General features: G+C 49.6%; 1 protein-coding gene across 5 annotated transcripts in view; it reads right to left on the bottom strand.

Annotated features, from left to right (window-relative positions):
* DOCK11 (dedicator of cytokinesis 11) overlaps positions 1-27,340 on the bottom strand; it is an 85,592-nt gene extending 58,252 nt beyond the window's left edge. For all 5 annotated transcript variants that reach the window (XM_052813443.1, XM_052813446.1, XM_052813445.1 and 2 more), the window contains exons 1-7: positions 27,159-27,340; positions 8,374-8,490; positions 8,059-8,148; positions 7,254-7,336; positions 6,013-6,082; positions 3,727-3,822; positions 501-635 (exon numbers count right to left, since the gene is read on the bottom strand). In XM_052813443.1, coding sequence (XP_052669403.1) covers positions 501-635; positions 3,727-3,822; positions 6,013-6,082; positions 7,254-7,336; positions 8,059-8,148; positions 8,374-8,490; positions 27,159-27,260 — 693 coding nt within the window. In that variant the 5' untranslated portion in view covers positions 27,261-27,340. The remainder of the gene's footprint in view (positions 1-500; positions 636-3,726; positions 3,823-6,012; positions 6,083-7,253; positions 7,337-8,058; positions 8,149-8,373; positions 8,491-27,158) is intronic.
* Between the last annotated feature and the right edge of the window lie 575 nt (positions 27,341-27,915).

The raw sequence follows: 27,915 nt of genomic DNA, 5'->3' as shown, positions 1-27,915 counted from the left end.
AAGCCCTGTACAAATACCTGCTCCTAAAACCTTACAAGCCCTTTGCAGGTCATAAGTCCCAAAGGGCTGCATGTTTGCATGGACTTATCAGGATGTAACTTAAGAAACAAGAAGGAGGAGGAAGGTGCCCAAGACTAAGTCACACCAATAACTTACTGGCTTCAACACTCAGGGTGTCTTGAAAGGCACCTGACCTACGATAATCAGGTAAAGGAGATGGACAGAGCAGGGAGGCAGGGGATGAGGTAACGATGAAATGCTTCCCTTTTACTCCGACAGCAGTTCTTCCACTCGCTGTCTTCTTGGCCAAAAAGTATGGCACCCTTATGAAGTGCCTTGCCTGACTTTTAATCAGATTAGCTGACAGAGCAAGCCAGCTCTGAGTTAGTTTGTAAATCCATGCCTTCACCCTTTCAGTGGCAGAGACCTTCAGAAAGCATGTCTGTCTCAGAGCTAGCAATGCATAAGCCCATGTAAAGCTGCGCAGAAAGCACACCTACCTGAACAACATCATTGCAAGCGTCCAAGAAAATACAGCCTTTGGATTCTTTTGAAATTTTCTCATCTTTGTAGGAATTAAGAATATAGGAGCCATCTGTGAGTTGTGACAAGTAAAAATACCTCCTCTTGAATACCTGCAAAAGTACAAAGTCTTGCTCATGTAAGTATTCACTCTGTTGTATATCACAAACCGCAGCCACAGTTTCAGTATCTGCCCTCCTGCTGTTGAGAAAATACTGTAACAATAAACACTGATGACCCTAGAGTGTTGCAGATTCACCCCTTTGGTTTTATAAAGAGAGAACTCGTCATCTTCTTTAATTTTAATGTCCTTGTTATTATAAGTTTGCCTATCTCAAGCAAAGCCCCAGGGCTTCCAGCTTGTCTCTCAGCTGGCTCCAGCCTCATTTATCTTTACAAAGTAATGCTGCACAGTAAATTCAGATCAGCACATCACTTGAAGATTCATTCCACCCTAGAGCAGGTATTTCCAGAGCCTTTTTGATAAAGACCTCAGTTAGAATTACAAAGCAATTCTCCGGAAGACTTTGGAAGAGACATGTGGAAATTCCTAGCACTCAAATGCAAGCCAAGGGACGCTGTAATCCATTCAACTGCTTCGTGTTTTGTGAGTTTGTTGGGGTTTTTTTTATACAAACCTATTTTCGTGAACTGGCTTTGGCTTAGTGTTCAATTCTCACCTCAAAAAACAGTAAGTCTGGGAGAAGCGTTCCTATGTTTGAGCTACTGATTTTTATGAAAAAAAGCTGTCCAGTATCTCAGAACATCTTCCTTCACGTTTGTCAGCCAAAAGGCACTGAACTATAATTCAGGAGAACATTTTCGCAGCAATTGTGGTAGCACCATATGTTGTCAGGTCTGTAAGGAGCAGGGTGCATTTCACGGTTGCTAGATATCTGTGTTAGGAGAATCACAAAGGAAGCTGGGGCAAGCGGCACTGTGAGTATTTCCTCTGTTGTGCATATCTGGAAGATCTATGAATACACACAGCATTTTTTATCCCACATGGGAGACTACTAGTAATTTCCTGCTTCCATCATTACTGACACTAGCGCATGTTCAATAAAACCACTCGCTTGCACAGAACTGGAAGGGAGCATTGTGCTCTGAATGGTAACCTAAGCCCTCTGAAAGGTAACCTCTGGCATCATTTAGATGACTACTTAGCTGTAGAGATGCTCCAAAGGTTGCTGACCTTTAAGTTTTATAAGATTTAACTAAACCTTTAGTTCAACAAATCATAAAAATACATGGAAAGCTACGTATGCTAAGCATTAAACCAATTTAAACACTGATTTAGCACTTCACTGAATCAATCCTAGAAAATTTGGCAGTGGATGCTACAGAAACCCATGACAGATCTCTCTCTAGATATTACAGGGTTGACATCCCTCATGGGTATGGGATTTCATGCTAAACCATTTGCATCTTCTGAATTCTCTTCAAAAGGAAATGCAGAAGCAAGCAGCAAACACTATTCCTATGATCTTCTCCCCTTGTAAGCACTGCTGTCAGAAATAATCATCAGAAGACTATGGTCATTTGAAATGAATACCATAAACCTAAGATCAGAGGGAACATCTCCTCTGATCAGGCTACAGATGCTGTTGGTGGGCATTGCAATTGCAGAGGGACGGCTAGAGAACTGGGAAGTCCATTCGGGCAGTGAAGAAAGAAAGAAAGAGAGAAAATCCTCATGCTGTGGTTGTAATGCAGCACACCAACATGCTGCAAAACAGACAGCAAGAGAGCTGGGCCAAACCAGAGAAGTTCTCTGCAAAGGGAAGGTTACTCTGAAATAAAGGTTGGCAGCTGTAGCCTAATTACAGTTTGCTCGTGGGCTGCCTTTCCACAAAATACGCTCTGCACGTGCTTAGCAACAGTGTGAGGTACCAACAGCTCAGCACATCACAGCAATGAAAGAACCAGCACTCAAAAGATGGTTGTGTCTGCTTCTGCAAAAGCACAGCAGCCTCTCAAAGTGTTGGCAAGGCTGAAGATGTTCCAAGTCCTCAGATTTCTCACATGTGCTTTAGGAGGTGTTTTGTAAGACACAGAAGTGACCAGGACCAGCTCAGAAAATGGCTATTGATTTTTGGTACTTTGATACCGAGTTTCACAGAGACTCTGTGGACCTTATTAATTGAACTGAAGCCAGTGTAGTTCAGATAACGTCTCTGAAAGGTGGGTCTGAGGTGCTGGGCATGGAGGCCAAAATAGCACAAGAGGCTCAGTTAAGAACAGACCCATCTGATTGCTTTGATCATGTATGATACATCCTCCAGAAGTTACAGGAGCAGAAATGGCTTCAAACTTGCTGCTCAGAAAAGCAGAGGATCAGAAAATCCTGTTCTGTCTATCACCTTCAAGCTCATGAGTAGTCATTGTAAAAACTCAAATTAAAATTAGCCCTATGAATGGTCCTGTTCCACTTCTCATGAAAGCATAACTCATTGAATCGAGCCTCAGAACAACTGAGCTTTTTGAGATTTACTAATATCCCTACAAAGCAGCCTCACTGCAGCCATCCTTCAGCTGCACAGTTAGGCATAACTCCGTAATATCCTCTCTCTGCTGTAATAAGGCAGCTGCGTGGTAGAACAACAGACGGGCTCATTGCCACAGCAAAAACCTGCGGTGGAACTATTAAAACCCTCCTTTGCAAAATGTAAGCAATGTCATGCCAGATTATGTACAGCGGAGAACAGGAGACAATGCAGCTGTTGCTTCTAGGTCAGTAATGCTCCATCTCCTCAGTGATATCACCCCCGCTTTTAAAGCAAAGACTCGTCCTTTCAATTTAAAGCTGGCCTCCATACATATTTCCTACAAGCGAGGAAACTATCAATTCAGAAAGTCGTCTTTGCAGGGCAGCTGTTCCAGTTATTTAAATTGCCTTTCTCTTCTGGGCCTCAGCTGCTCATTCAGAAAACAATCTTGGTTTCCCAGAACATGCTTCGCCTTTTTGTTCAGCTTGCCTGTCATGATTTGAAGTGCACTGGTCTTTCCTATATTCTGGGGAGGGAAGGGTGAAAATCTGTTACCAGATTGGGTTTTCCAGTCCACCTAGGGATACTCTACAAGAGGGACGGATGCCCATCCAAATCCAAACCCACCCATTGCACTCCTGCTAGCTTTAGAGATGTGGTCTGAACTTAACCTCGCACCTCGTTCATGATTAACATAAGGCTGGATCAAACTCACCTTCATGGTAACAGTGATTGTGCTATTTACATTTGCTCTGTGCAGCCAGCCTTGCTTTATCACACCACCCTTCTGGGAGCACAGGGACGAGGAATCCTGAAAGAAAGCAAAAGATCAGGAAAACAGGAGGGTAGGTGAACTGCCTCCCACGCAAAATTCGCCTTGGACACAAGGCATATGTCCACCCTAGAAAGCAATACAGTTTTAACTACAGCAATACAGTAACATGTAGAACAAATGTACATGTAACATGTACAGCTACACGTACAGTGTTATCACAAAAAATTTCAGGGTTCTCTCTTTCCAAGAAACAGGCAAAACAGGCTAGTTTGGGTCACCTTTAAAAAAAGAAAGATTACATCTACACTGACAGAACTGCACAGCAATTTTGCAATGAGGAACTGCATGTTGGTTCTTAGGCAGTATTTCAAAAACCTGGGGAAGAAGGAAATTTTCAAAATGGTCTGTTCAGAAAGTTGCAAAATGCAGAGATCCAGACTTATTTTGTCATTTCCTTTTGTATAAATCCACTCTCTGTTTTAAATTTAGGCAAAAACCACCAAACCCCAATAGCTGAAATGACTGGTTTCACACGTATCAAAACAAAAAGTTTCAAGCGACCCAACCACGCTGTTCTTGGCATACCAGCTGGGATTTCCATCTCTGGTCCTGTCCCGTGGTCCCAGAAAGAGAGAACAATCCTCCATCCATACCTAAACTGTGACCCCCACTGGGGAGGGAGGGAAATGAGATCCCAGACTGGTGAAAAAAACTCATCCTGGGACTTCCAGTGACTCAGCAGCAGAGGGGGACCTGGACTGCCTGACGATGAGCTGTGAAGGGACTGGTTTATATTGCCTCCCGCACCCCAAATGGCAGGTTTTCACTCTTTTCTTGTCAAACTTCCAATAACAAAGTAAATTGTCTAATACTTTATTTCCTTGGGTAAAACAACCCATGATTTCTCCTTTATAATGGCTCACCTTTTTTTCATCAAGAGATTGCTTTTACTTGAATTTCCACTACATAATTCTAATGTAAACACTCCATCAGGAAACTGTAATAGAATCCTTTAGATATGGCCATGCCAAAAGAGATAAATGCCAAAAATATCTGCAAAAGCACCAGGAATACTCTTCTACAACCAACATCAGTAACTTCGCTTGTTTGAGTATTTGGGACACTGACCAGAAGAAAAAAGGTCTCCATCAAATTTTGATAGCATATTTTTGTCCTTTTGCTTTTTTCAGAGGCATGCTGATAACATACTGCACAGCTCTGTCTCCAGCCCAAATTAGATATTACTAAACAGGTAACAGCTCAAGTTAATGATGTAATGCAAATCAACAACACAGTCAAAAAAAATTAAGGCCAAACTTGAAAAAAAGGCATCCCAGTCCAGACCTGAGGTGTGTGGGGACACAATTGGCAATTTTAAGAAATGTGTGTGAAACAGCCCCTTCAAATCTTCATCTCTGCAAGAAACTTCCCTTTTCCTCTGTAAGTTCCTCAGCAGCAGCATCCTGGTGCCATGAGGAGTTTAAACAGCTGGGCTAAACTCTTCCCACCATAAACTAAAACTTCTTAATGTCATGTGCATGTATTAAGCTTCATGTGGTACTTGAGACAGAAAAATGCTACCCCTCTTGTAGCAAATGTGATATGCACAGGGAAACATGGCATCTGCATATTCCAAAATGACCACCAGGTTTGAGATGTCCCAATTGTCAGAGCCCCCAGCTCACCCCCATGGAAGAGCTCCAGGGCTGCAAATCTTCCCTGCAACCAGCTGAGCACAAACATGCTAACTTCCAGAGGAAGCAAATGCCTCGGAACATTTGCATAGTATATACAGACCGGGACTGACACACTGTGAATATATTGGGTAGAAGTGACGGATTAAGAATTGCAGAAAGCTTTTTAAGAGGAGGACCCTGATATTGCAGTGTAGTTGAAAACCAAATTGCCCATTTTTAATTCTGGACATGAAGAATTTTACTTAGTAATTGTTTGGCTTCCTTTTTTTCTCTTCCGCTGCTGCACTGTTTCAAGTGAAAAATGAAAAATATTATGGCTAATCTTGCAGCTAATTTAGGAGACCCTTGGCTCCAAGAGATTATCTTGTCATACTTTGAAATAAATCACTGTCTCAGTTTTGGTCCCATCTTCACAGTAAAAAGCATCTCACCAGAAAACCATTCCTGGCAACTGAATTCTGACTTTGCCTTGTGAAATCTGCTTTTTAACAGATCTTAGAGCAGAATATGTAAAAAAAAAGCTCCTTACCTCGTCCTTTTCAAAGTCTTCATCAATTTCAAACACATGGCTTGGAATCTTGTCTGGCCTAAAGGATTTGCTGAAATCACAACACATTTTCATTTTTACCGACTGGGACACGAGTGTCCTCCAAGCCAGCAGCTGATGCTAGATCCAGAAGCAGTAGCCAAACTGAAGACTACAGAGCACAGCAGAACTGTCCTTCTGCAGAAGATAGATAGATTTCAAGAAACCTACAGCCCCTTACAGCTGGAGAAAGCTAAGTTCTGAGTGCATTTTGTGGAAATTAAGAACATGCAGTATGCAATTAGTTTTTTCTGTGTTAGCCGTCTGATTCTGCAGAGTTTTTGCTGACTTGAATTTATGCAACACAGAGACAGAGCAGGCCAGTTTATCTTCCATCTTGCTAAAAAAGAAGCAAGATCGGAGTGCAAGATTATTCACAAAAAATTTTAATACGATTTCATCAACAGTGTTGCCTCATTGCTGCTTCACACCCCCGCGAGATCCTCAGAACAGACCCACTTTAGCCAATTAACAAGAAAATGCACTTAACAAGCTGCTAGCACACGAGTGGTCTGAACAGTGGTCCAGACATGCACAGAGCATGGGGAGCGAGAGCAGAGCAGGTGCCACCACTGAGAAAATAACAATCCAGCAGAAATCCGAGATGTATACGCCTGTCTGAAAAACCCGATTAGCTCTGGGGCTGGAATCACTGGCACAAGCCAGCATCTCAGAGCACATAACTCTCCAGCACTGCCAGCATTAGTAGCGATACTACACCACCGGATTGGAGTTGTAAAACAACAGCTCAGTGAACAAGGGGCACAAAGAGGATCTGCTCAGCAGGGGAACGCTGCATCAAGCACGCAGAGAACATCAGCCCAGGGGGACAACGAGGCTCCCAATTTGAGACGAGCAGACACTGCCAACACTATTTGTCCTGCCAGGTGCCCAGACTGTAGTCTGTCCTCATCCTGGATGGAGGGGGCTGTTTGCACGCTGGTGGATGGGATGTGAAGGAACGACCTATGCTGGCAATATTGTCAGCATCTCCCTGACAGAGCTGAGTGACAATGGCATGATAACATGAACCTCTGGCTCTCTAACCTTCAGTGACATACCTCTGGAGGGGAGGCTGCTTGCGGGACAGGCATCAGAAAGAAGGGTAGACTCTTTCTCCTAAGCCTGCTCAAACCCCAGTCCTGTGACCATGCATTAGTATTCCAAGGGAGCGCGACACTTACCATGGCAACATCCGAAAGTCTCCTGAGTATTCCTCATACTTGTAGTTTACCACGTGCCAGTCTGAGCTGTAGGTTTTAATGCACTGAAAGGAAAACAATACAGCTCTTTGAAAGCTACACCAAGCAAAACAAAACCATGCACAAGTCTGAAAGGTTACAGACTGTTGGGTGAGGTAAGCACAAGTGGAAAGGGTCTGAACAAGCTGTTTCACTTGTTTTGCGTTGCAATACAGAATTTCATAAGGAACCTTTTCATCACACAGACAAAATCACACAGCGTCTGGCCTGCCACACAGCTACTAATTTTGTATTTTCATCACTTCAAGGCTTTAAAAAAGGAGTAGTGATTTGGGAGGGGACTGTTTTCCAGAAAACACCAATTTTCTGCCCTCGGAAATGTAGTGCCTCTAACTCATCATTGACCATCGCTTGGCATTTAGTTCCACTGCACTTGGAGGGAATGGTCCTAGAGTGCGGCACTTTACAGAACAAATGCGTGGCACTCAGGATGCTCTGGGGAGGCTGTGTAGTCCACCCCTTGCCCTGCTGCACGCCCACACCTTGCAGCTCAGGCAGGCGGTGCAAAGCCACACACCATGTCTGCGTACAAAACCCACTGGAAAGAAGCAATGCACAAGAGGCACGTGCGAGAACTATCTCATGCAGCCAGCCTGCCAGTGACCGGTGCTTCCCACACAGGAAAAATTAAGTGATCTGCAACCTCACAGACGAGGAGCTATGGCAGAGCATCTTGCCTAAGGGAGAAAGTGCTGAAGGCAGGCATTGCGTGGACTTTTGCCCCCACCTCTTTGACGAAGAGACTCTGAGCTTTCTTTAGAGCGTCTTCTGGCACCGTCGACTGGACAGTCCTTCTCTGTCGACCGATGACTGAGATCTGTGGCAAAAAGGAGAACATGTTTTCAGTGCAACCCGGGTCTTCAGGGCTTGATATTTGCTTTAAATAAATGTGGTGGGCCCAAATCGCCAGTGGGTCATTTTGGTTTTTTGTGTCAGAAATGCAGCCAAAATTAACATGTGGTTAACAGTGGCAATTTTCCAAGGTAAGCAGGACTGGAGATTAGTGAGCCTCAAACATGAGAAACAGCCAGCACAAACTCACAGATACATCTTCGATTGGAAATATCAGCAGGTCCCGGAGGGGATCACTGTAGATCTGAACTTTGCGTTGAAGGATCACGTTCTCGTAGTCCAAGGGTTCAACCACTTTGGTTTTTTCCTGCAGGAAAAACAGAAGATGAAAAAATTTACATATATATAATATATAAAATAACCAGTAACTAACATCTTATGCTTAATTTAGCCCGACAATTTCAAACTGTGTTACCAATGGACCACTCATTAATTCAGCAATCTCATACTCATGTGATGCAGGTAACCACCAATGTGCATGTTGTGCAGAGAGGGAAATGAGGGGTTAAGTTATTTGTGCCTGGTAATAAGCTGCGGGAAGAAACAAAGCACTGTGCTGCTCTGGTCTAAGCACAGTCTCCAATTTCTTAATGGAGCAAGAAATCCTCCTGGACAAGCCACAGCTTTAACAGCTGCAAGCTTCAGCATATTTATGTTTGAGCAGCTCATCCGTCCAGCTCAGAAGAAATAAGGCCTCCTACAGTGGCTCTGCTCAGCTCAAAGCTGGGTTTGCTAGAGGAGCTGATGAGAGTCGTGCTCTCTCTGGAAACGTGCCGCTGGCGAGATGAGAGCAAGCCATCTGCTATGACCTCCAGAGCAGGAATCTCACGCCGTGGAAGGAAGAGCAGCATCCCTCCAGAAAGGCAGGAAAGCCCTCTCCATAAATCACACCTCAGCCAGAGACGAAGGCTGGAAAAATCTGGGGCCTGGTTTTGCTCTCACTTACATTTCTGGGAAGCAAGAGGAACTTCTCCAAAATCCCTGGAGTCACAAGTAAAAACTATTAGGAGAACGCCATTACATTTGCTATCGCATTACTTTTGTCCGTGTTACAAGGCCAGAAAACAGAACTTAAAAAAATGTGAGAAAAACACAAGGGCAACTTCTGAAGTAGGCAAATGTCATTTCAGCTGCCCAGCCCTAGACTTCAGATTTCATAAGCAAGAGTCAGGCACTTAGCACTGCAGTTGTGAAAATTAAACTTCACACCAAAAGCAAACCCATGACTCTGTATGTGAATGGTCACAATAAAACGGGAAGCAAATTCTGATATATCAGCTTTGCCTTGTTTTGAATCTTGACCAAAATCTTGATGCCTGGCCATGTCATGGACAGTGTTTATCAAACTCCTCTAGCAGCTGCGTGATGCCAGGATGGCACGTGCCTCTGGTGATAACACCCTCGTAGGATGGCATGTTTGGGCTCTCCTCCCTTGGAAGAGGAACATCGGATGCTTCCCCATTGGCAGCAGTATTTACCCCCCAGCTGAATGGGTTTGCTGGGATGAACTGTTCACACAGCCCTGAGTTAAAAATGAGATCGGTACAAGGTCTCTTGCTGAAGACAGCAAAACTTGCAGCCTAAGAAAATGAGTCCAAAATGAGGACCAAAAGCTCAGCATCATATAACACCAGTGGGTAAACAGCCGCACCACCAAGCATCCAAACAGCTCAATATTGCCTGTGACGTGAGATAAGCCAAGAAATCAACATTGCTCTTCCAAAAACAATCAGAGCCAATCATAGCCATAGGTTTCTGTGCTGTGCCTTTGGCTCGTGAGTCTCTGGGATGCATCAAGTAACGTCTTCCAGCCCTTTGCAGCAAAGGTGAGCCAGGGTTTTGCTTTAATGACAACTGAGCATCTCCTGCATTGAAGTGGAGCTGGTGCTGGGACTTTGGGGAGGCAGTCATCACGCAAGGGGGTAACGGCCCCAGGCAGGAGCTGTTTGGGGATGGTCATATTTTAATCTTGTTTTAATCTTTTTCTGAAATGTTGCAGAAAATCTTTGTATAGTGGTATCTTCTCAGACACCAGCACCTTTAAAAAAATCAAAGAATAACAGAAAAAAAATTCTTTCTTTTTTTGCCATACTCTGGTACATGGTAAAAACAATAAAAATCCAGAGTCTGTAGCAAACCTGGATGGTCCTTTGGGCTGGTGCAGCGAAGGCAGCCGTCTCTCTTAGGCTGCCTCTGGCTTCTCTCACCCAAAGGAACAGCCCCGCTGAGCAGAGGCCATTCCTCTGTCCCAGGTGCATGACGGGTGAGCTTTTAATATGTTCGGAAAGCAAAACTGAGATGAAAGCTTTTCCCCACAGCACTTCAGAAATGCAAGGCGGGTACCTTTCATGTCGTGTTTCCCAGGACCGCATCCCAGCAGCAGAACGACATCCCAGCATCTCTCTGATGGAGGACAGCACAGAGCCTCTGTGCAATTAAGGCCCATTTTACTAATGTAAGCGACGCCTGGGTCCCACGCAAGCCTCTGGGCAGAGCAATTTCTGCACAGCCTTTCGCCGAGCACCCGCTCTGCCGTGCTTCTGGCTGTCCACAAAGAACTCTTACTCTTGGCTGGGGAAAATATACCTCCTGCCCCAGAGAGTTTTGCATTCAAAATGTCTCTTTTCCAGGCTGCAGGAATCCAGCATGGATTAGCTCAGATATCTGAAACGGTTCCCACTTAATTGCTCTCTGGAAACTTTGCTTCACTGCTTGCACTATACTGAAAGAAACCTCGGAATCCTCAGTGCCATGTTAGCACCAGCAGAAGCACTGCAGCCATCGCAGGAGAAGCCCCCCAAATTACAGGTGGGAAAGACAAAGGTCACTCGGCAGAGAGCCCACACTGGGTGTCAGAGTGGCCGGGTGCTGCTGCTCGGCTCCCCCAGCCGTGGGGGATTTGGGGCATGGGGTAGCGAACATTGCCAGCCCCAGTGTTGCGTGCTGCCAGCCTCGCTGCACATGAAGCTCCAGGACCCGAGACTCTCATAAAAAAAAAAAAGAGAGATCATCTGAAAAACAGAAGTCCCAAAAACCCAACAGGTAGATGGAGAAAAGGAACCCATTTTCTCTCAGTTAGTCTCATGCTCTTTAAATGCTTAATTGAATTTGGTTAATCATATGAAACACTGGTGTTATTTCAGGATAACATTACGCACTTCTGAAAATTTGCCAAGCTTTGCAAATTAATGTGAATTAACAGGACATTCGTGAGCTGCTCTCCCATTTGCAGGTCTGGGGCGAGGCATCCCCAAAGCTCGGCCACCCCACGAGACCAGGCAGGACCCTACAGACCAGGTGTACGGCTCTCTTCCGACCTGTCCAATTTACTTTTCTCACTGCTAATCACTGCAGCAATCCCAGCAAAACTCAGCAGCATAAGCTGGTTAAAGCAGTGCCACGAGCCCAAGCACTGCTTACACCAACTCCCCGTCTCACCTTGCCCCAGCAGCAGCTGTAATGGTAAATTAGATTCACTCTAAGAGCCTTTCGCATGGCTATGGCATTAAATAGTGGCTTTGGATATGCAGAACTCAGGCCTTCCAATTACACAACATTTTTAGTCCTTTTTTATTTTGCAGCATGGTCCTGAAACTGGGACTCTGTTTCTAAAGTCGTTCTTTTAAAAAGGTGGGTTCTTGATAACATTTCTTTTCTAGCTTTGACATCTCTGATGACCAGCAAGACAAAGTCCTGGCAGTGACCCTCAAGGGATTTGATGACAATTAAAGGGTAAGGACTGAAAAGGATCCCACATCCTCACATGAGAGGCTTCAAAACCCATACAGCACTGCCCACCACAGATATGAAAAAGCTCCTTAAAATAACTCACCACAGCCTTTCCACTCTTGTGGATTTAGTGATATTGGACAAAATGCGTTGTGCAGGCTGCTGCCGTGATCTGTATCCCATGCTGAGTCCTGGGACACACGGCCAACGACCCAGGGAGCTCCAGGAGGTGATGGATGTGCGCCTGCAGGGCTGCAGAGGGCTGTCACCCAGATGAGCTTTGCAGCACCCACAGACAAGCATTTCTCCTCCGAAGCTGTTACAAATGCAGTCCCTAGAGCTCTCCTTACCCAAGCTGTGGGATTTCCCTGTTTCAGCAGACAGCAGCCCTCTGTCACCTGCAGCACGGCGTTACGCCGGCCGTGCTCGCACCCGGCACGATGCAGCCAGGCTGTCACAGGCCACAACACGAACCACAGCAATGTCTCTAAAGTGAAGCCAAAAGAGGTAGGTCAAGCTGTTTGCAAGCAAAGCAGCTGCTTATGAAAGGATGTGGCCTGTCCCCTGCCTGCCATCGAGGAAACACAGACTTCTCCATCCATCCATCCCAAACTGTGCTGGCTGCCCAGTGGGGCCAGACATGCCCATGCCTCTGCAAACAGACCTGCGGAGTAAGGAGGGAGCCATCACAATATTTTTCACCCTTCGGCCCACCCTAGTGCCCAGTGTCCCAACAGGGCTGGAGGTAAAGCTTTAAGCCCTGAAAATCAGGTTTCAAATTCTTAGTTTTTCTGACGAGCTTGGTTAAAGCACACACCTCCCGGCATCCAGGGCTCAGCCTCACACTGCCCGGTGCTGTCACAACAGCAGATGGCACCCACCAAAGTCATTACGAAAGCACAGGAAAAACTATTAGACTAAAGTAATTAGAGTCTTAGAAACCACAAATTCCTCCACAGGGAAAGCCAATATCCAACTGCAAAGAAATGCTGCCAGTCCAGCAACAAAATCAACCCATTTCTGCAGGAAAAAACATGCAGTGCTGCCGAAGCCATCCTGTTCTCTGGCATACATGCAGCAGCTCTTCACCCAGGGCAGGCAGATGGGTGCACTGTGATGCTCCTCAGGTTCCTCTGACCTTTTGCGCAAGAGCAGTGTGTGCAGGTTGGGGTGAGCTGCCTTCTCCCGTGGCCCCTGCGGTCGCAGCACCCCAAGCACACTCGGCAGCAGCTCCTAGCCCAAAACACCGCGGCCCAATGCACTGGGACAAAAATCAAGACCTGTGCGAAAGACCTCATAGGGGAAAAACATAAACAAACGCCATTTAAATCAAAAGATAACAGGAGAGCAGCGTACCCTCCCAGATGAGCCCACTCACCTCTCTTAAAAAACCCCACTGGTTCAAGCCCCGCACACCAGCCTGTTCCCAAAACCACGTTTCACTCTGTCCTTCTGCTTCTGCCCTGAGACTGCTGCTCCCCTGAGCACAGGCAAAATGACAGCCTATCTATTTGAGTATTGACTCTCTCCACGAGCAAGCAAGTCAGCTGGCATTTTAACAGGAAATTCAATGAAATGACTTCAACGGAAACATGCCCACAAACACCAACGCAAGGCTCTGCCTTTGGCCAAGCGCAAGCACAAAGAGCCCAGCACAAGGAAAACCCCAAGTAAAGGTCCTCATCCTCAGTGCCCTGCTTGTCCTGCTGCCCTCTGCCAGCCCGAGCGCAACCCCCCACTGGATAGAAACCTCCACAGAGAGTTTGAAGGAAATGGTTTAGCAAGGGAATTACCCATTAACCAAGGGGGGGGAATCTTAAGTAGTCAGATTAAATTGTCTCCTTCCTGTATCCATATGCAAAGCCTAAAAAATTCCTTATATTTGCTTTATAAACAAAGGTTCACAATGACAGCTGGAGATATTCATGTGGGGAAGTACAGGAAAGGCCATTTCTATTTTAAACTTTTATTGCCTGAAAAACAGTAGCTACCTGTCTTCTAGTGTCCTGCGTTTGTATACAACACAAACGTGTCAATGTTTTTATTATAAGTATATGATTAATGTTTTCCTGAAATCTTTTTGTCCCCGAATTACAACAGGTATAATCCAAGTGATGTGAATGTACAGAAAGTGAAGGGAAAATGTTTCATTCGAGGATTTTTTTAAAACAGTGGCCAAAGGAAAACTGTCAGAAAGCCTTTGTATTTTCAGTCCTTTCAGGCTGGCTCTCATTTAAAACAACATCCAGGGAAGAAAATGGCAACCCTGGCTGGTTTGGCTCTGCTTTACCCCATTTGCTCATCCCTTTGCGTTGACACGAGCCCCACGTCGGCTGCCAGCACGAGTTTCCCATTGCACGGCGGAAGCCAAGCCCAGAGCAACCCCCAGCCCAGTGCAAGAGCTGCACCATGCTCGACTTTCGCTTCTCACAGCGCTAACGGCCAGCGCACACACGCGCACACTGCTTCATCTCCGCCCGACGCAGCCAGCCCTGCAACGCTTCCTCTGCGTCTTCCACTGAAAAAAAAAATTGCGGGTTCGGCAGCACCCAGGACACGGTGTTTTCTCACTTCCTCAGAAATGAAGCTCTACCCAGTGCATGCATCCACACTCACAAAGCAGCTAGAGAGACACAAGTGATCCAAATATTAAAAGGGATGGTTCTTTACAGCAGCTAAAGAGAGAAGAGGAAATAGCACGGACCACATGGACATATAAATGTATTGTCTCAGACTGTACAACTGTTCCCCAAAATTTAGCGAAAATTTTACAGCCTATCTATTTACTGCCTCATCTGTTGTAATGCTGTAATGCACTTATGAGGAAAGCCTAGCAAAGCCCAAATTTTAAAACAAAACCCAAAGGGCCAAGTAGGTGAAATACACAGAAAATAGGAAGCAAAGTCAATCTGGGGAACTGATTAAAAGCTAAAGGGGGGATAAAGCCAGAAGTGTACAACCACCTTTTGGACATACTAGTCACAGTCACATCACTTCTGAGACTGGCAACGGCCCAGGGCAGAGAGGGACCACTTCACACTGCAATGCACAACCTGGAAATGCGAGGATACCTTGCAGACAGTGGACAGAACCCCCCATTTGTTATTTTGCTCATGAAACCTCACAGTACATGGGAGAATTTAATTGGGAAATGAGAAAATCCACTTGGCAAACTGTATAGGCACATGGAACAGAGGAATTTCTATCCATAGAAAAGCTTTTCCAAAACCAGGGATTGGATTCAAAGATCTCGGGTCAGGGCTCTCTCAAACTGTGTAGTCTTTGAGAGCTTTTTTTTTTTTTAAATAGAACATTTGTAACTCCTCACTTTTTCTGCACTACCATCTGATCCCATTTACATGCTCTAACTCAAGTTTGCAGAAAGGCTACAGAGCTTCATTTAAAAAAGCTGAGATTCACACATAATTCATCATTCCAGGAACCTGGGCATGAGAAAGAACAATGAAAAGTGGGAAACCCTGAGCTTGGCTATCCAGTGCCTGGAACTGCCTTAACCCTGTGCAAAGCCAGAATAAAGTCTGCAGCCCAAAGACTTTACATTCAAAAGCACAGGAGAGAGGGAAGAGGTGGAAACAGAAATGGGGGGGGAAAGGGCAAAGAGGGAGACAGTGTGAGCCAGCACGCATAGCAGCAGTCACAACACAACGCAGCCTCGCCACTGCCAAGAGGTTTGTGGGCTTCTCGGCAAAGCCACATTTTGGGCGGCAGTTAGAAGGGAGGGAATGAGGCAGCTCTCATCAGGTGGTGGGGAGCTTGTGCCCATGAGCCTGCTGCAAACCCAGCACTCAGCTGGATGGAACAGCAAGGCCCAGGGCAAGATGCGCAGAGATGGGCTGTGGTAAAACCACGAGGATGAAAAATAGTCAATAAAGCTGGATATGAGCAGGCCAAAACTATTTTTACATTGGCCAGAGAGAAGGAAGTTTAAAAATACAAGAGGAATGCCCAGACAGGAATCCTGGCTGTGCTGAAGGCACAAAAATGCTGTGCTTGAGACCACAGGGGAAATGTCTACACCTGGGACAGGGGAGAGAGACGGGTTGTAAGACGGACATACAAACACACTGAGCACTTTGTGAAATGCCAAGGGAGGAAAACCTCCCGAGGAGGAGGAGGAGCAGGGGAAGCAGGGAGAGGGAAGGGGTGTCAGGAGCTGGTCCAAGGTGGTGCAGGGGCAGGTGGGATGGGGGATGCGGGTTTTGCTCACCTGGGGATGGGGCCATGCTGGAGGTAGGCGAGCGCAGAGGCGACCTCATGGGAAGCTTGTGCAAAGGCTGGGGCTGTGTAGCTGCAAAAGGCGGCAGAAGGGGACAGGGAGGCCAAGAGTGGATGGCGGAGAGGGTGTGCACTGCAGACAGGAGAGAGGAGCTCCATGGGCAACCAGGAAGGGAAGAGGGATGAGGTGAGGAGAAGGGGCCTGACAGGGAGGGATTGCGTGCCAACACGGCTCAGAGCAACGCTCTGCACAGCCCTCCCGCGGGCAGCGGGTGAGCAACCTCCAAAACAGCAGCACTCCTGACAGCTCCAGTGTGATGCTCCCAGAGCCCCAGCCTGCCCAGCAGGCACTGCCTGCTGCAGGGCAGCCTCTCCTGCACCCCACTCCCTGCTCACCCAAATCCTGCATCCCAGAGTGAAGCTGGAAGCTCTGCCTTGCATGGATGCTCACAGCACGCGCATGCACGTGGATGCTCTGTGGCCCAGAAAGAGGAAAGCAGGACACAGGCTTGCACGGGCCAGACCAACACATGGGAGGAGATCTGTGGCACGCCGGCCCTCTGAGGGCTCTCCTCTCCCAGCAGCACACAGATCCTTCCTCGGTCAGCGTGGGGTCCCCGAGAAGTTGTTAAGTGATGCCTTCAGCAGTGTATCCCAGCATCTCCTTTTTCCCCTGCAGTACTCATCCCATACCCTGGAAACAAATGTTTCCCCAGCTGCGGTCCAGGCAAGCAGGCTTTCCCTTCCCCAGTCCCCAGCACCCCCACAGCAAGCTGCAGGACTCGCTTTGTCTGTTTTACACCCAGAAATGGGTACACGGGGCAAAGGGAACCCAAAGGCTGGACAGCAGTAGACACAGCTGCAAGTGCATCAGTTCTAGGGGTCTTATTAGACAGGGGTCTGGGTGAGAGTCCCCGCACTCCCACCTCCATACAGGAGTTATATGCCAGTCTGTGCCACATTCCAGCTCTGAAACACAGCACAGACAGCACAAGGCTGCTGTACCCCTCGTGACCGCTGCTCTGCGTTAAATGGAGACGGCTGCGTCTGACAGGAGCTCTCAGAGAAATAAAAAGCCATGTGGCGGGGAAGAGGAGGATGGGTGCACAGTCCTGGCACCCTGCAAGAAAACACTTGCAGTGGAAATGACTCACGCTTTGCATTTGAAAGCGCAGAGCAAGAGCCTGCCCCCCCTCCTGTGCTCCCTTCCCTCCACCCCACTCAAGTCCTGTGCAAAAAGCATCTCACTGACCCACACCTCTCTCCTCCTGCATCGATGGCCCTGCGTGGCAGCAAAACCTCACCTGAGCACTACGAAGGGCAGACTGGGTTCTGGGTATTTTGTTACTTGTATGTCTCCTCCCAATTCTCTAGCGACAAAGCAAGTGTTTGCAGTTATCAGCGCTGTCTCCGAGAGTGGTGTAGCATCAATGCAAGACACCAGCTTGGAGAAGGCTTGAAGAAACAGTCCAAAAGTTGATGTCAGTGTAGACATACAAACATTTACCTGTCATTATCAGGCCTGGCAAATAAAACTAATTCAGGCCTTGAAATGCCTTCAAATTGGCTTAGAAATTACAGGAAGTCAGGATAATCAGTGTATGGTTCTTCACTTCCCTTCCATTTACTTAAAAGTGGACTCCACACTTCACAGCCTTTAGCAGATCACATTTTGAAACTCAGTTCTGCAGCTATGAAGGCCAGGAAGGCTGTTTTTTCCTGAAAGCTTGAGATTCTTGCAAAATCACTTAAGCAAAGGAAACAGCCGTCAGAAAGAAGCTGCATTGCAATGAAGCAGTGAGAGTTTACTGCCAACCTGTGAGCGGCCCAGGCTGCCAGGCAGTGCTGCCGCTTCAGCCCACATGCACTTCACCTTCACAGATCACCTCTGAAAATGGTGCCCCGAATAAGTGCAGAGTCAATAGGAAAAGCACCATCAGAGGCAAGTGGTAGCTGGGGGCATGCCCCATCTCTGGCATAAGCACACACTTGAGGTGATCCAGCACTGCTCCTGCACAGGGCAGGGAATTAGGGCAAGCATTTGAGATTGTTTTCAGTACCCTTGTCCCCTGTGCCCTGACCTTCCTCAGGATCACCGAGTGCTTCTGTGTGAGAGACACCAGTGACAGCTCAGTGCAGACTGCCATGGCATCTCCAGTCCCCAGACACACCACCTGAAGCCCCGCACGTCCCTGCCTGCTCAAATCCAGCCCTTCTGCACGAGGAGCAGAGGGAGAGATCAGCGTAGCTCTACGTCAGTGGAGCTGCACCTGCATCCAGCTGAGCATCTGCCGCAGAGCATGAGAGAGATGAAAACATGGCACAGCGTTGATTTTCTCCTCTGAAAATAATAGCATTAATAGAAATTGGCAAAAGGGTACTGGTTTCTATGGGACAGCTGAATTTCTGCCGGGTATGACTTCTCAAAACATTCTGTAAGCCCAGGCATGCTAAAAATGGAAAATAGTAATTACAATGACAATAATACATGTTATTTATGTCAGTTCTTAACTGGAGCATCCCAAAGCGCTTTTCAGATGTCACTGGTATTTCATCATTTATTTATGTAGCATCAGTTTTATATTTAGCATCCAGTTCCAGAATAGCCAGCTTCAGAACATCTTAAAGCAATTAATTGCACATAAGCAGAACTCCTCCCTTTCCTGCCTGCTCTTAAAAACTCTTGTTTTTCACTCAAGAAACCACTTGTGCGTGGGCCAAGCCAACTGCGCAGCCACTCCCCGAAGGCGAGCAGGCGAAACGCTCCTCGGCTTCGCCGGGGCACAAACAGAGCCGGGCAACGGTGAAGCGACTTGCCCAAGCCCATAGAGCAACGCTGCCAGGGAAATATGGAGCAGGAAGTCGCAAGACGGTTTTGGGTTGCCTTAGCAATACAGTGAACACCCCCAGCAGTGAAGTCAAACCCCAGAGATGTCAGTGGTGGTTTAACCAGCCCAGGAAGTTGTTTTGTCTCAGCCTACATCTATGTTCCGTCTTCGGGCTGCAGGCATCGGGCACTGGTGCAGATGGCTGCAGCGGCTGCAAAGTTAAACTCTTTTCTTCCCAGCAAGTGCAGGAGGGCCTGTGGACAGGCTCTGCAATGGATGGGCTCTGCAATGCTTCAACCCACCCGCAGTCAAAATGCACCTCAAAGGTTCCCCCAGATGAAGACATCCACGCAGGCTCCAGCTTTATGCAAAAGGACAAGGGAGTGCTTAGGGCTCCCCGGGCACAGAAGAAAAGGCAGAACTGCGAGGAAACCTGTCTGAGTCTAGTGCAACTTTCCTGGAGCCCCAAACTGCCACGGAAAGCGGGCTGTCTGTTGGCAGCTGGGTTTGCCTCCCTGAAAACCAGCTTTGTGAGCATTCGGCCTGCCCCAGCCAGTACCATCATCTCCCTCCAAGAGATGGAGGGTCCTTTCTCCTCTCCTGACCGTGCCTTTCCTGCCTGCCTCTACCATAAACCCAGCCCCTCCACCCCTTTCCTGCTGGCACAACGCTTCCCTGGAGTCCCCGCTCCAGCTAACCCTGTGTCCACGAGGGCCGAGCCGCAGAGCCACGGGTTTGGCAGGCTGGCAGAGCCCTGGCAGGCACGGAGCCAGCCGCCATCCTGAGCTGTGGCTTCCTCCAGACCTGCTGGGAGATGCGCCCTGCTCCACGCACAGACACTGCAGTGCAGCTCCAACCCACATCCCAGGCTCCCGACCGCTACCCAAGTACAGTTATATATATATATGGCTGTTACAGAAAGCGACGTACGGCGCTTTGACGTGACCAGGTCCTAATACTGCACAGGGGAGATGTCGTCTTTCTGGCTGCACCCGTGCAGTGTCCCCGCTCTGGGGACAAGGGGCCGGGCTGCAGCGGGGTTGTCACCCAGCACGGAGCCAGGAGCAGGATGAGGGAGCAGGGAGCGCTCTGGACCGAAACAGGCAGGGTCTTCTTCCAGCCGCAACCGCTCCCCAGGGACAGCCCCCTGGCAGGAGATATTAATAGGGGAGAGAGAAAATTGCATTTCAGCAAGAAAAGAGAGAGGGGTGAGAAGGGGGTCAGGAACGAGCAGAGCCGACCCCATTAGAGAAGCAGCAGGAGGCAGGGAAAAGCTGTAAAGATAAGTCAGGGCTGTGCTGAAGGAAAGAGGAGCCGGCAAGGCAGAACTTTGATTTGTACTTTTTAAGGGAATGAAAGAGATGGAGGGAGCTGGTGGCAGGGAAACATACTCCAGCATTTCTGAGATGACAGCAATGGCCACAAAGGCATATGAAACTACCCTTTTCTTCCTTGGACAGAACAGGAATGAGGAGGCCAATTAACCAGGGAAGCTAAGCACACGTGTGCCCCAAGCCTGGCTGCTGTTCAGCTACTGTGTGTGACTGTGACTTGCATTCTCAGGCCACAGAAATGTCAAAAGCTTTGTGTAATTTTGCATCATTAGAAATAATAAATCAGGGTGGAAAGGGCTAAGTGAAATGCTATAAGAGCCACCAAGCTGCATATATAAAAGGATGCTACGATATGCACTACAGCAGGTAGTCTAGGTTTAAATGCTCCTGGTCCTGGGAGGGGTCTCCGCAAGTATCTCCAGATAGCAGCAAAGGCTGAAACAAAGCCTGAGAGCCATCCCCTCACCGGATTTTGACTGCACCAAATCCCCAGCCGCATTGCTGGCATTAGCTGCAGGCACCACCAACAACCATCTGTTCCAGCCGTTTCACTGCATCGACGGTGGCAGGTCAGGGCAGATGCTGTCAATGCAGGGACACCTGCATTTTCATGACACTGCCCCTGGCACAGAACAAACCACTCCCAGCCTTGCCCAGCAAGTGTAAGGGCTGGATGCTTTGGTCTCTTCCTAGAGCTTTCTTATAATGGGCAGGAGGACACATATATTTAAATGGTGCCCTGGGAAGGATAAGATTTAGTGCCTATCTAAAGCTTGTCGTAGCCTCCAAAAACCTTAAGAAATGGATGCATTGACTACAGCTCATCCTATAGTACCCATTCCTCAGCGCACAGGTGTGCATGGGGGAGGAAGGTATTGCTTCATCTCTTCAGGACTGGGTATTGGTAGGAGACATGCCGGAGATTTGCTAAGTGGCCCCAAATAGCTACACAGTGTACTCGGGGCCTTGCTCCTCTCCATGAAATGGTTCTCTTCACCCACTGCACAACCGGTGTGTGCTCAGGTGGGAGCAAACCAGGCCATTTTCATGGCACACGCTGCCCAGGGCCATGCCATGGCACTCAGCCAGTGCTGAGCTAAATTCAGCCTCCTACAGCACACAAGCCCCAATTCGAGAAAGCATGTGATTAATTTTAAGAATGCATTTAAGTGTTTTCTTGAATAAGCCCCTGTGAGCAATAATCTCTCCATAAGCACTTCCACAGAAGTCACCCGAGCGAGCTGCGGTGGCCCACTCCGGAGGCATCCCACCGCAGTGGGCAAAACCTGCCCTGGCTGAACTGGCAGCAAAACTCCCACCCACTTAAGCAGGGGCAGAATTTCCTCCCTTGTCTCATATACGTCTCTTTTTCTATGTAAATTATGCAAACACAGCATACTGACTACACCCGAGGGGGAACATGCATATATTCTGTGTCTCTCTCGAGCATCAAGATCACTACAAACGCTGCATATAAACAGTCTTCACATTGATCAAAGTGAATTCAGCTTATTAAAAGAGGATTCTATGCAGAAAGCTGATTTCCTCTGCATGAGTATAAATTCAGACACTAATAATATAGTTTAAGGTGAAAAAAAACTGCAGAAAGAACAAAATGCCTTTTTGCCTCCAGTCAAAACCTTCTTAATACCACCGTTAAGGAGCTTTTTATCTCCTTTTTGCATCTGCCTGAAACTGAGCCACCCATACAAGCCCAGCCCAGCCAGGATCAAACAAAACCCATCTTCTCCTGGCACGCTGCCCACCATCTCACGGTGAGGTTTCAGGGAGCACGTCCCACAGCACCACGTAACACAGGAGAGCAGACACTCAGTTTGAATACCTCTCTATGGCAAGAATCGATGCAGTTGTTTGCAGGCAAAGGTTCTCCCACACTGCAGTTGCTGGGAGTTCATGTGCTGGCGTATGTGTGGCCGAGAGCTGGGAGTGTGCCTGGGTGCCACCAAGCTGCGCCTTGGGGTGCCCGGGGATGCACCACGGGGCTGGCTGATACTCAATGTGGGCAAACCCTTTGCAGCTGCTTCTTCTCAGATAAGATGCTGTGGGTCTGCATCCTTTGTAAATCTGTATGGTGAAGCAGTAAATGTATCTTCAGTTAATCTGTACAGAAATGATCTAAAGAAAATCAGAGTAATTGTGGGACACTTAAAATTGCCACCAGATGACTAGTTTTGGCAGCACTGTGGGAAAATGGATTGTCTGGGTTTTGTCAAGTGCTTGCTCTTCTGATCTCACGTCTCCCACACGTTTTATTTCTCTGTCACGACACAGAGAATGACACCTTTGGAAAACTTGCAACTGGCTTGAGACACAGCTGTCTCCTTGCAGGGGCTCAGCCGCTGCCGAGCACACCACTCCCAGAGAGAGGGGAGGCGCGGGGAGGCTCCAGCTCAGCCTTGGCCTTACATCCACACAGGGAAACAAGTGACCACGTGCAGCTGATTCGGGTCCTGAGGCAGAAGGTAGGGTCCTTGCTGTTTTCCTGGCAGTGCCACAAGGCCCAAGATTACAGATCTCACTCACACGCGTGCGTGCTCTTAAACTGCTCAACTCTGCAATGCCCCACAGCGCTTTCAGGGGGAAAGCAAAGATGGGGTGAAGGAGAGGTGCAGAGCAGGGGACCGCACACCAGAGCACGCGTGTGCATCCTGCCAGCAAGGCCTGAGCTCCGTCCTGCAACGTTCCTGTGGCTGCCCAGGTCCCGTGTTGGCCAGTGCCGCGGTGCAGGTTTCTCCTGCCTCCTGCACGACTTTCCCATTAATAATCAGCAACATCCTCAGCGTGGAGAGGATGGGAGGAGGGAGATTGCACTGAAGGTCTGAGCCAAGATCACCCGTGTCTATCCACTGCCAAAGGTCCCTGGCTGCTCTCCTTGAGGTCTAGCCTAGATGTCTCTCCCAGATATCACCAGCACTTCGTACTCTGGCTCTGAAGTTGCACTTCTAACACAGTACTTTACTGTTGGAGCCCCAAGGTTTAAGCTGCAGGTGATCTCTTGGTTAAAAATGGTTTAAGTTATCACACTTAGGCTTGGACTGTTCCTCTCTCTAACCTAATCTGAAAATTTTCCTTCATCTTTTAGCGTGTCATTTATCCCACCTGCCAACTTTTGTGAAATTTGTCTGTTTATTTAAACAGTGACCTTGTTTGTCAGTTATTCTGCCAAAACTCCATCCGTAAGTTATAATCAGTAGTGTACATAAGGGACCATTCAAAGCTGAAATTGATACAATCTGCCCTACAGCTTTGCAAAGAAAAGTGCACAGAGAGAACCAGGGTTCCCACACGCCCTGGCTGCCCGTGGCCCCCTCAGCGCTCCCAACTCCGCTCCGCAGGGCTGTGCGTGCTTTCAAGGGATTCCCGCTGAACTCGTTTTCCTCGCCAAGACCTCCTTTACACAGCCCATCTGTGAACGTGATGCAAGACCAGAAGGACAGCTGGGACGCCGGGAACACCAGCATTATAAGAGGAAACAAAAGAGGCCCAAGTGAAAGCTGCACTTCATCCTTCCCCATCCACGGGGCCTGAAGTGCCTCTGAGCTCCCCACCACAGCCTAAGCTTACTTTTACTGCTACAGCTCCAGATTACAGCTCCGCTTATACCATGACAGGAGCAGCACTGGCTGCATCCTAGCAGCTGGTCCAAAGGGCAATTTGTGGGACACGGGTACCCCAGGACACCTCGGAAAGGGACAACCTCCCTTTGCTGCCGATGTCCAGCCACCACCACATGCTACGCTTCCCTTTCACAAGCACAAAGGAGCAGAGGCCTGCCAGAAGTCACTGACCAAATTCCCACCAACTTCACTCCAGCTTTGCAAACCAAAGAGAAGCGTAAATATTCTCCTAGCTCTAGACAAGCATAAACGGAAAATCAGGAACAGAAATAAGATGACATGAGCTTCACTGCACCTGCAGAACGGCAGTTTTGGAGCTGCATCATACCAGACATCACACTTGCTCAGGCTGGCCGCGCAGGAGCACAGCGCTGCTGGCTGGAGATGTGTCTCCTTTAACGCACAAATTATGGCTCTGTACAAGCTGACCGCTTCCATGACATTAAAAGCTTTCCTCACTGAGACGTTTTCGTTTACTAGTATTTCATTCACTGACTACAAATGGCTTCTTACTCCAGACAGTGTCTTGTCTTGAGGGAGTGCCTTGAATGCCCAAAATGCCGAGCTCAGTCTATGCATTGAAAGAGCCCTACAGAGCCCACTCCTCCTGCGGATGAAGTTGCGTGCTCCGGTACCTGCAGCACTAGCTCTGCTCCCCACCCCTTCATCTCATCCATTCTCACCACCACAGATACCCGTGGTTTCAGCTACAATTGCCCCAAGGCAAGCAGACAGCCAAGGTACCTGACAGGATCATTGAGGGACAGGCAGGGTATCCCCAGGGGCTCGGGGAGTATTAAACTATTCACGTGCTTTTATTGACTTAACAACACCTGCTGCATCCAGGCTGCAGGAAGGGGATGGGATCCTGCCAAGCAAGGTCCCCAGGGTGATTCCAGTCTGCTTCAGACTGCCAGAAAGCCCCAGCTCCCCGCACCCTGGGACACACCGCACCGCACCGCACGCGGCCAGCCTGCTCCATCTACTTACCAAGCACCAGGCCCTGCTCCCCACGTACCCATCAACCACCCCCTGCCTCCCAGGGGCACCGGTGAGCTCGGCACTGCCCCAGGGTGAGGCAGAGCTGGGACTGCAGCCTGCTGGCACACACCTGATGCTGGGGCCTTCGGTCTCCCCCACTCTGCCCGTGGCAAGGAGGGGGCAGACAGGTAGGACATGGGCTCACATCACGCTTGGTAGCTGCCCAGCTCATCAGCGCCAAGGCTGAGCCTCACCTTGGGAGCAGGATCAGAAACTAAGGCTTTTCGGTCTCATCCTCTCGCCACTACTCCCCACCATTGTTTCCCAGGATGCCGCTCTCCACCCTCCCGACAGCCAGCACACCTGCACGTAGACATCCCTTCCTCGCAAGGATGATGACCTAGTAGATGGAGAGGAACCGTCTTTTTCTTGGAGCAACCCAGAAAGCACGAACCTCATCCTTTAATCACTGAGGGCGGATGAAGTGCCATCTGAGACAGGCCTATAAGCTTATGCCACCTCCTTCCCCGCCCTCTGAATGCTGCAGCGTCTTACGGCTCTTCCTAGAGATGCAGAAGTGCTGGGATTTATCCCTTGCTGCTGAACTGTTGAAAGCGGGAAGCTCTGCCAAGACCTAGGAGTCAGAGACACCTGCCCTCACCCTCCTCCTGAGCTTGGCTGCAAACACACTAAGCAGCACAGCAGCTCTAGGGGATTTGCCTGTCAGAAAGAGAGAGAAGTTGGCAGGGATGGTGTGAGCAATGAAACCCTAGTCAGGATCAGAAAGAGAGCGGCTGCTGATGGATGCTGGACTCTGCCGGCTCCTTTGGGTTGCTGTCAAGGTTTTACTTATTTTCATCTGCAGTCCCACCCATCCCTTCCCTTTCTGACAGAAGGCACCTGGCACAGGCACTGAGTAACCATTTGCCTGTAGGATACCAAAGCTCTTCAGGTCCTATACAAACAATTTCATTTTTAATGAGAGGTTCCATCAGCTTGTACAAAGCATTTGTCCCTATGTATTGTTGATGAAAGAAAGACAGACAATCACATGGGAGCCCGTAAGGATCCCTGAACAACTGCACATAGGAAGCAATAAGCCATTGCACTAGGAAATCAGACTGGATCATCTCCATGGCTTTTTTCAGCTTTAGAAATCAGTAAATTTACAAGAAAACTCTGTTTTTAGAAGAATCATTTAAACCCCTCCATTTATTTAACAGCACATGCCGTTTAATCTGACAGTAGAGGACCAATGGGAATTATTCACTGAACTTGCACTGCACTTTCTCCATATCCCATTGACTAACCTTCCATCAAAGTCAAGGTCAAAGTTGATTACACGCTAGAGTAATTCAAGGAGCAACAGTGAAATACATCCAACAGAGCCCAGGGAAGCTTTGAAGTGACCCCCAGCATCCACCCAGGATACAGCAGTTCACGTTTGCACAGCTGTGAGCACAACAAAGACAACCTGCTGCAGCATCCCACACGCAGGGATGAAATGCATCTGATAAAGCACGTGACTTTCGTCCCAGACATTTGAGCGTGATTCCTGGGACACGTCGGACCCGCGGCTTACGCCAATGCCCGTGCCTCCCTCTCACCTTGCCAGGCCGTGCCTTGCAGTCCCGCCCTATTTATTCGCCCGTTTTACCTTGCCTGCACCCTGTGCAGGGTGAGCTCCGTTACCTGTTTGCTCAGTGCCCTGCACGGACAGATCCTCCCTAACTCCCGCTCCCACCGCGCAAGCACTACCTAACCGCGGGCGGCAGAAGTGCCGGTTCCTGCGATCCTCACACCTCCGCACCGCGCTCAGACGGGCACGGCGGCGGCGGGCGGCAAGCGGGGTGGAGGGCGGGATGGCGTGACACAACGCACGCCGAGGGGAACCCAACGGGGCCATTCTGCCCTTCCCCATCCCCTGCCTTGCTCGGCCGCGCCCTGCCCATCCCTCGCCCAGCGCCTCCCAACCCCTGCCCGGCCGTGCCCCGCGCATCCCCCGCTCTGCCCCTTCTCCAGCCCCTTCCTCCTCCTCTTCCCCCGCTCCGCGCATCCCCTGCCCGACTCTGCCCCTCTGCTCCCCCGCTGCCCGCCCAGCGCACTGCCGCCGCTCACCGCGGGCCGGCCGCGGCCCCCGCCGGGAGCTGCCCAAGGTACCGCCGCGCCGGGCCGGGCCGGGCCGGGCCGGGGCTCCCGCCCGCGGCTTTCCCCCGGAGCCGCGCTCACCAGGACGAAGGAGCTGCGCACCGCCTCCGAGACGCTCTGCCGCAGCTCGGCGGCCGTGCCCGGCTTGCTGAGCCGCTTCGTGAACTTCCTCACTTCCGACATGGCGACATGGTCCGCGCCGAGCGCTGCGGGGCCGCGCCGAACCGCGGGCTGCCGCCTCCCTGCCGGCGGGCGGGCGCGGCGGGGCCGGGCCGGGGGCGGGGACGGGAACGGGGAGGGCCCCTGCTCGGCCCGCCCCGGCCCCCGGCCCCCGGCCCGGCCCCGCTTTGTCCCCGCTGCAGGTGCCGCCCCGGGGCCGGCTGCCCCCCCCCCCCCCCCCCATCTCCGCACACCCATCCTGCTCCGGCAGACAAAGCCCGGGCTGGGGCTCTGCGGGAGACAGCCAGCAGCCCCCCCGGGCTGGTGCGGTGCCAGAGCCTGGCGCTGCCAGACCGTGCCTGCCGCCGGGGAGGTGCTCCCCGGCCCCACCACAGCCGCAGGGGATGCTCGCCTCGGAGGGGCTCCAGGGAAGCAGCAGCAGTTTGGATGCCCGCTGGTGCTGGGGCTCACGCAAAGGCAGCCAGGCGCTGGACGAAGTTACCGGACATTTGTCACAACACTAGCCCGAGGCGGCTCGGTTCATACGGGGCAGCAGGGCGTTTGGAGGGGCGGTCTCCGTGCAGCTCTGCCCAAGGTGCGTCCCTGCTAGACTAGCCGTGCTCCTGTAAGGCTAAGCTGGATCCAGGACAAGATCTTATTACTGAGCATCCCCAGGCTG

This window comes from Harpia harpyja, chromosome 18 (assembly GCF_026419915.1).
Source record: "Harpia harpyja isolate bHarHar1 chromosome 18, bHarHar1 primary haplotype, whole genome shotgun sequence".
Taxonomy (NCBI): domain Eukaryota; kingdom Metazoa; phylum Chordata; class Aves; order Accipitriformes; family Accipitridae; genus Harpia; species Harpia harpyja.
This window is presented reverse-complemented; position numbering and strand designations above follow the sequence as displayed.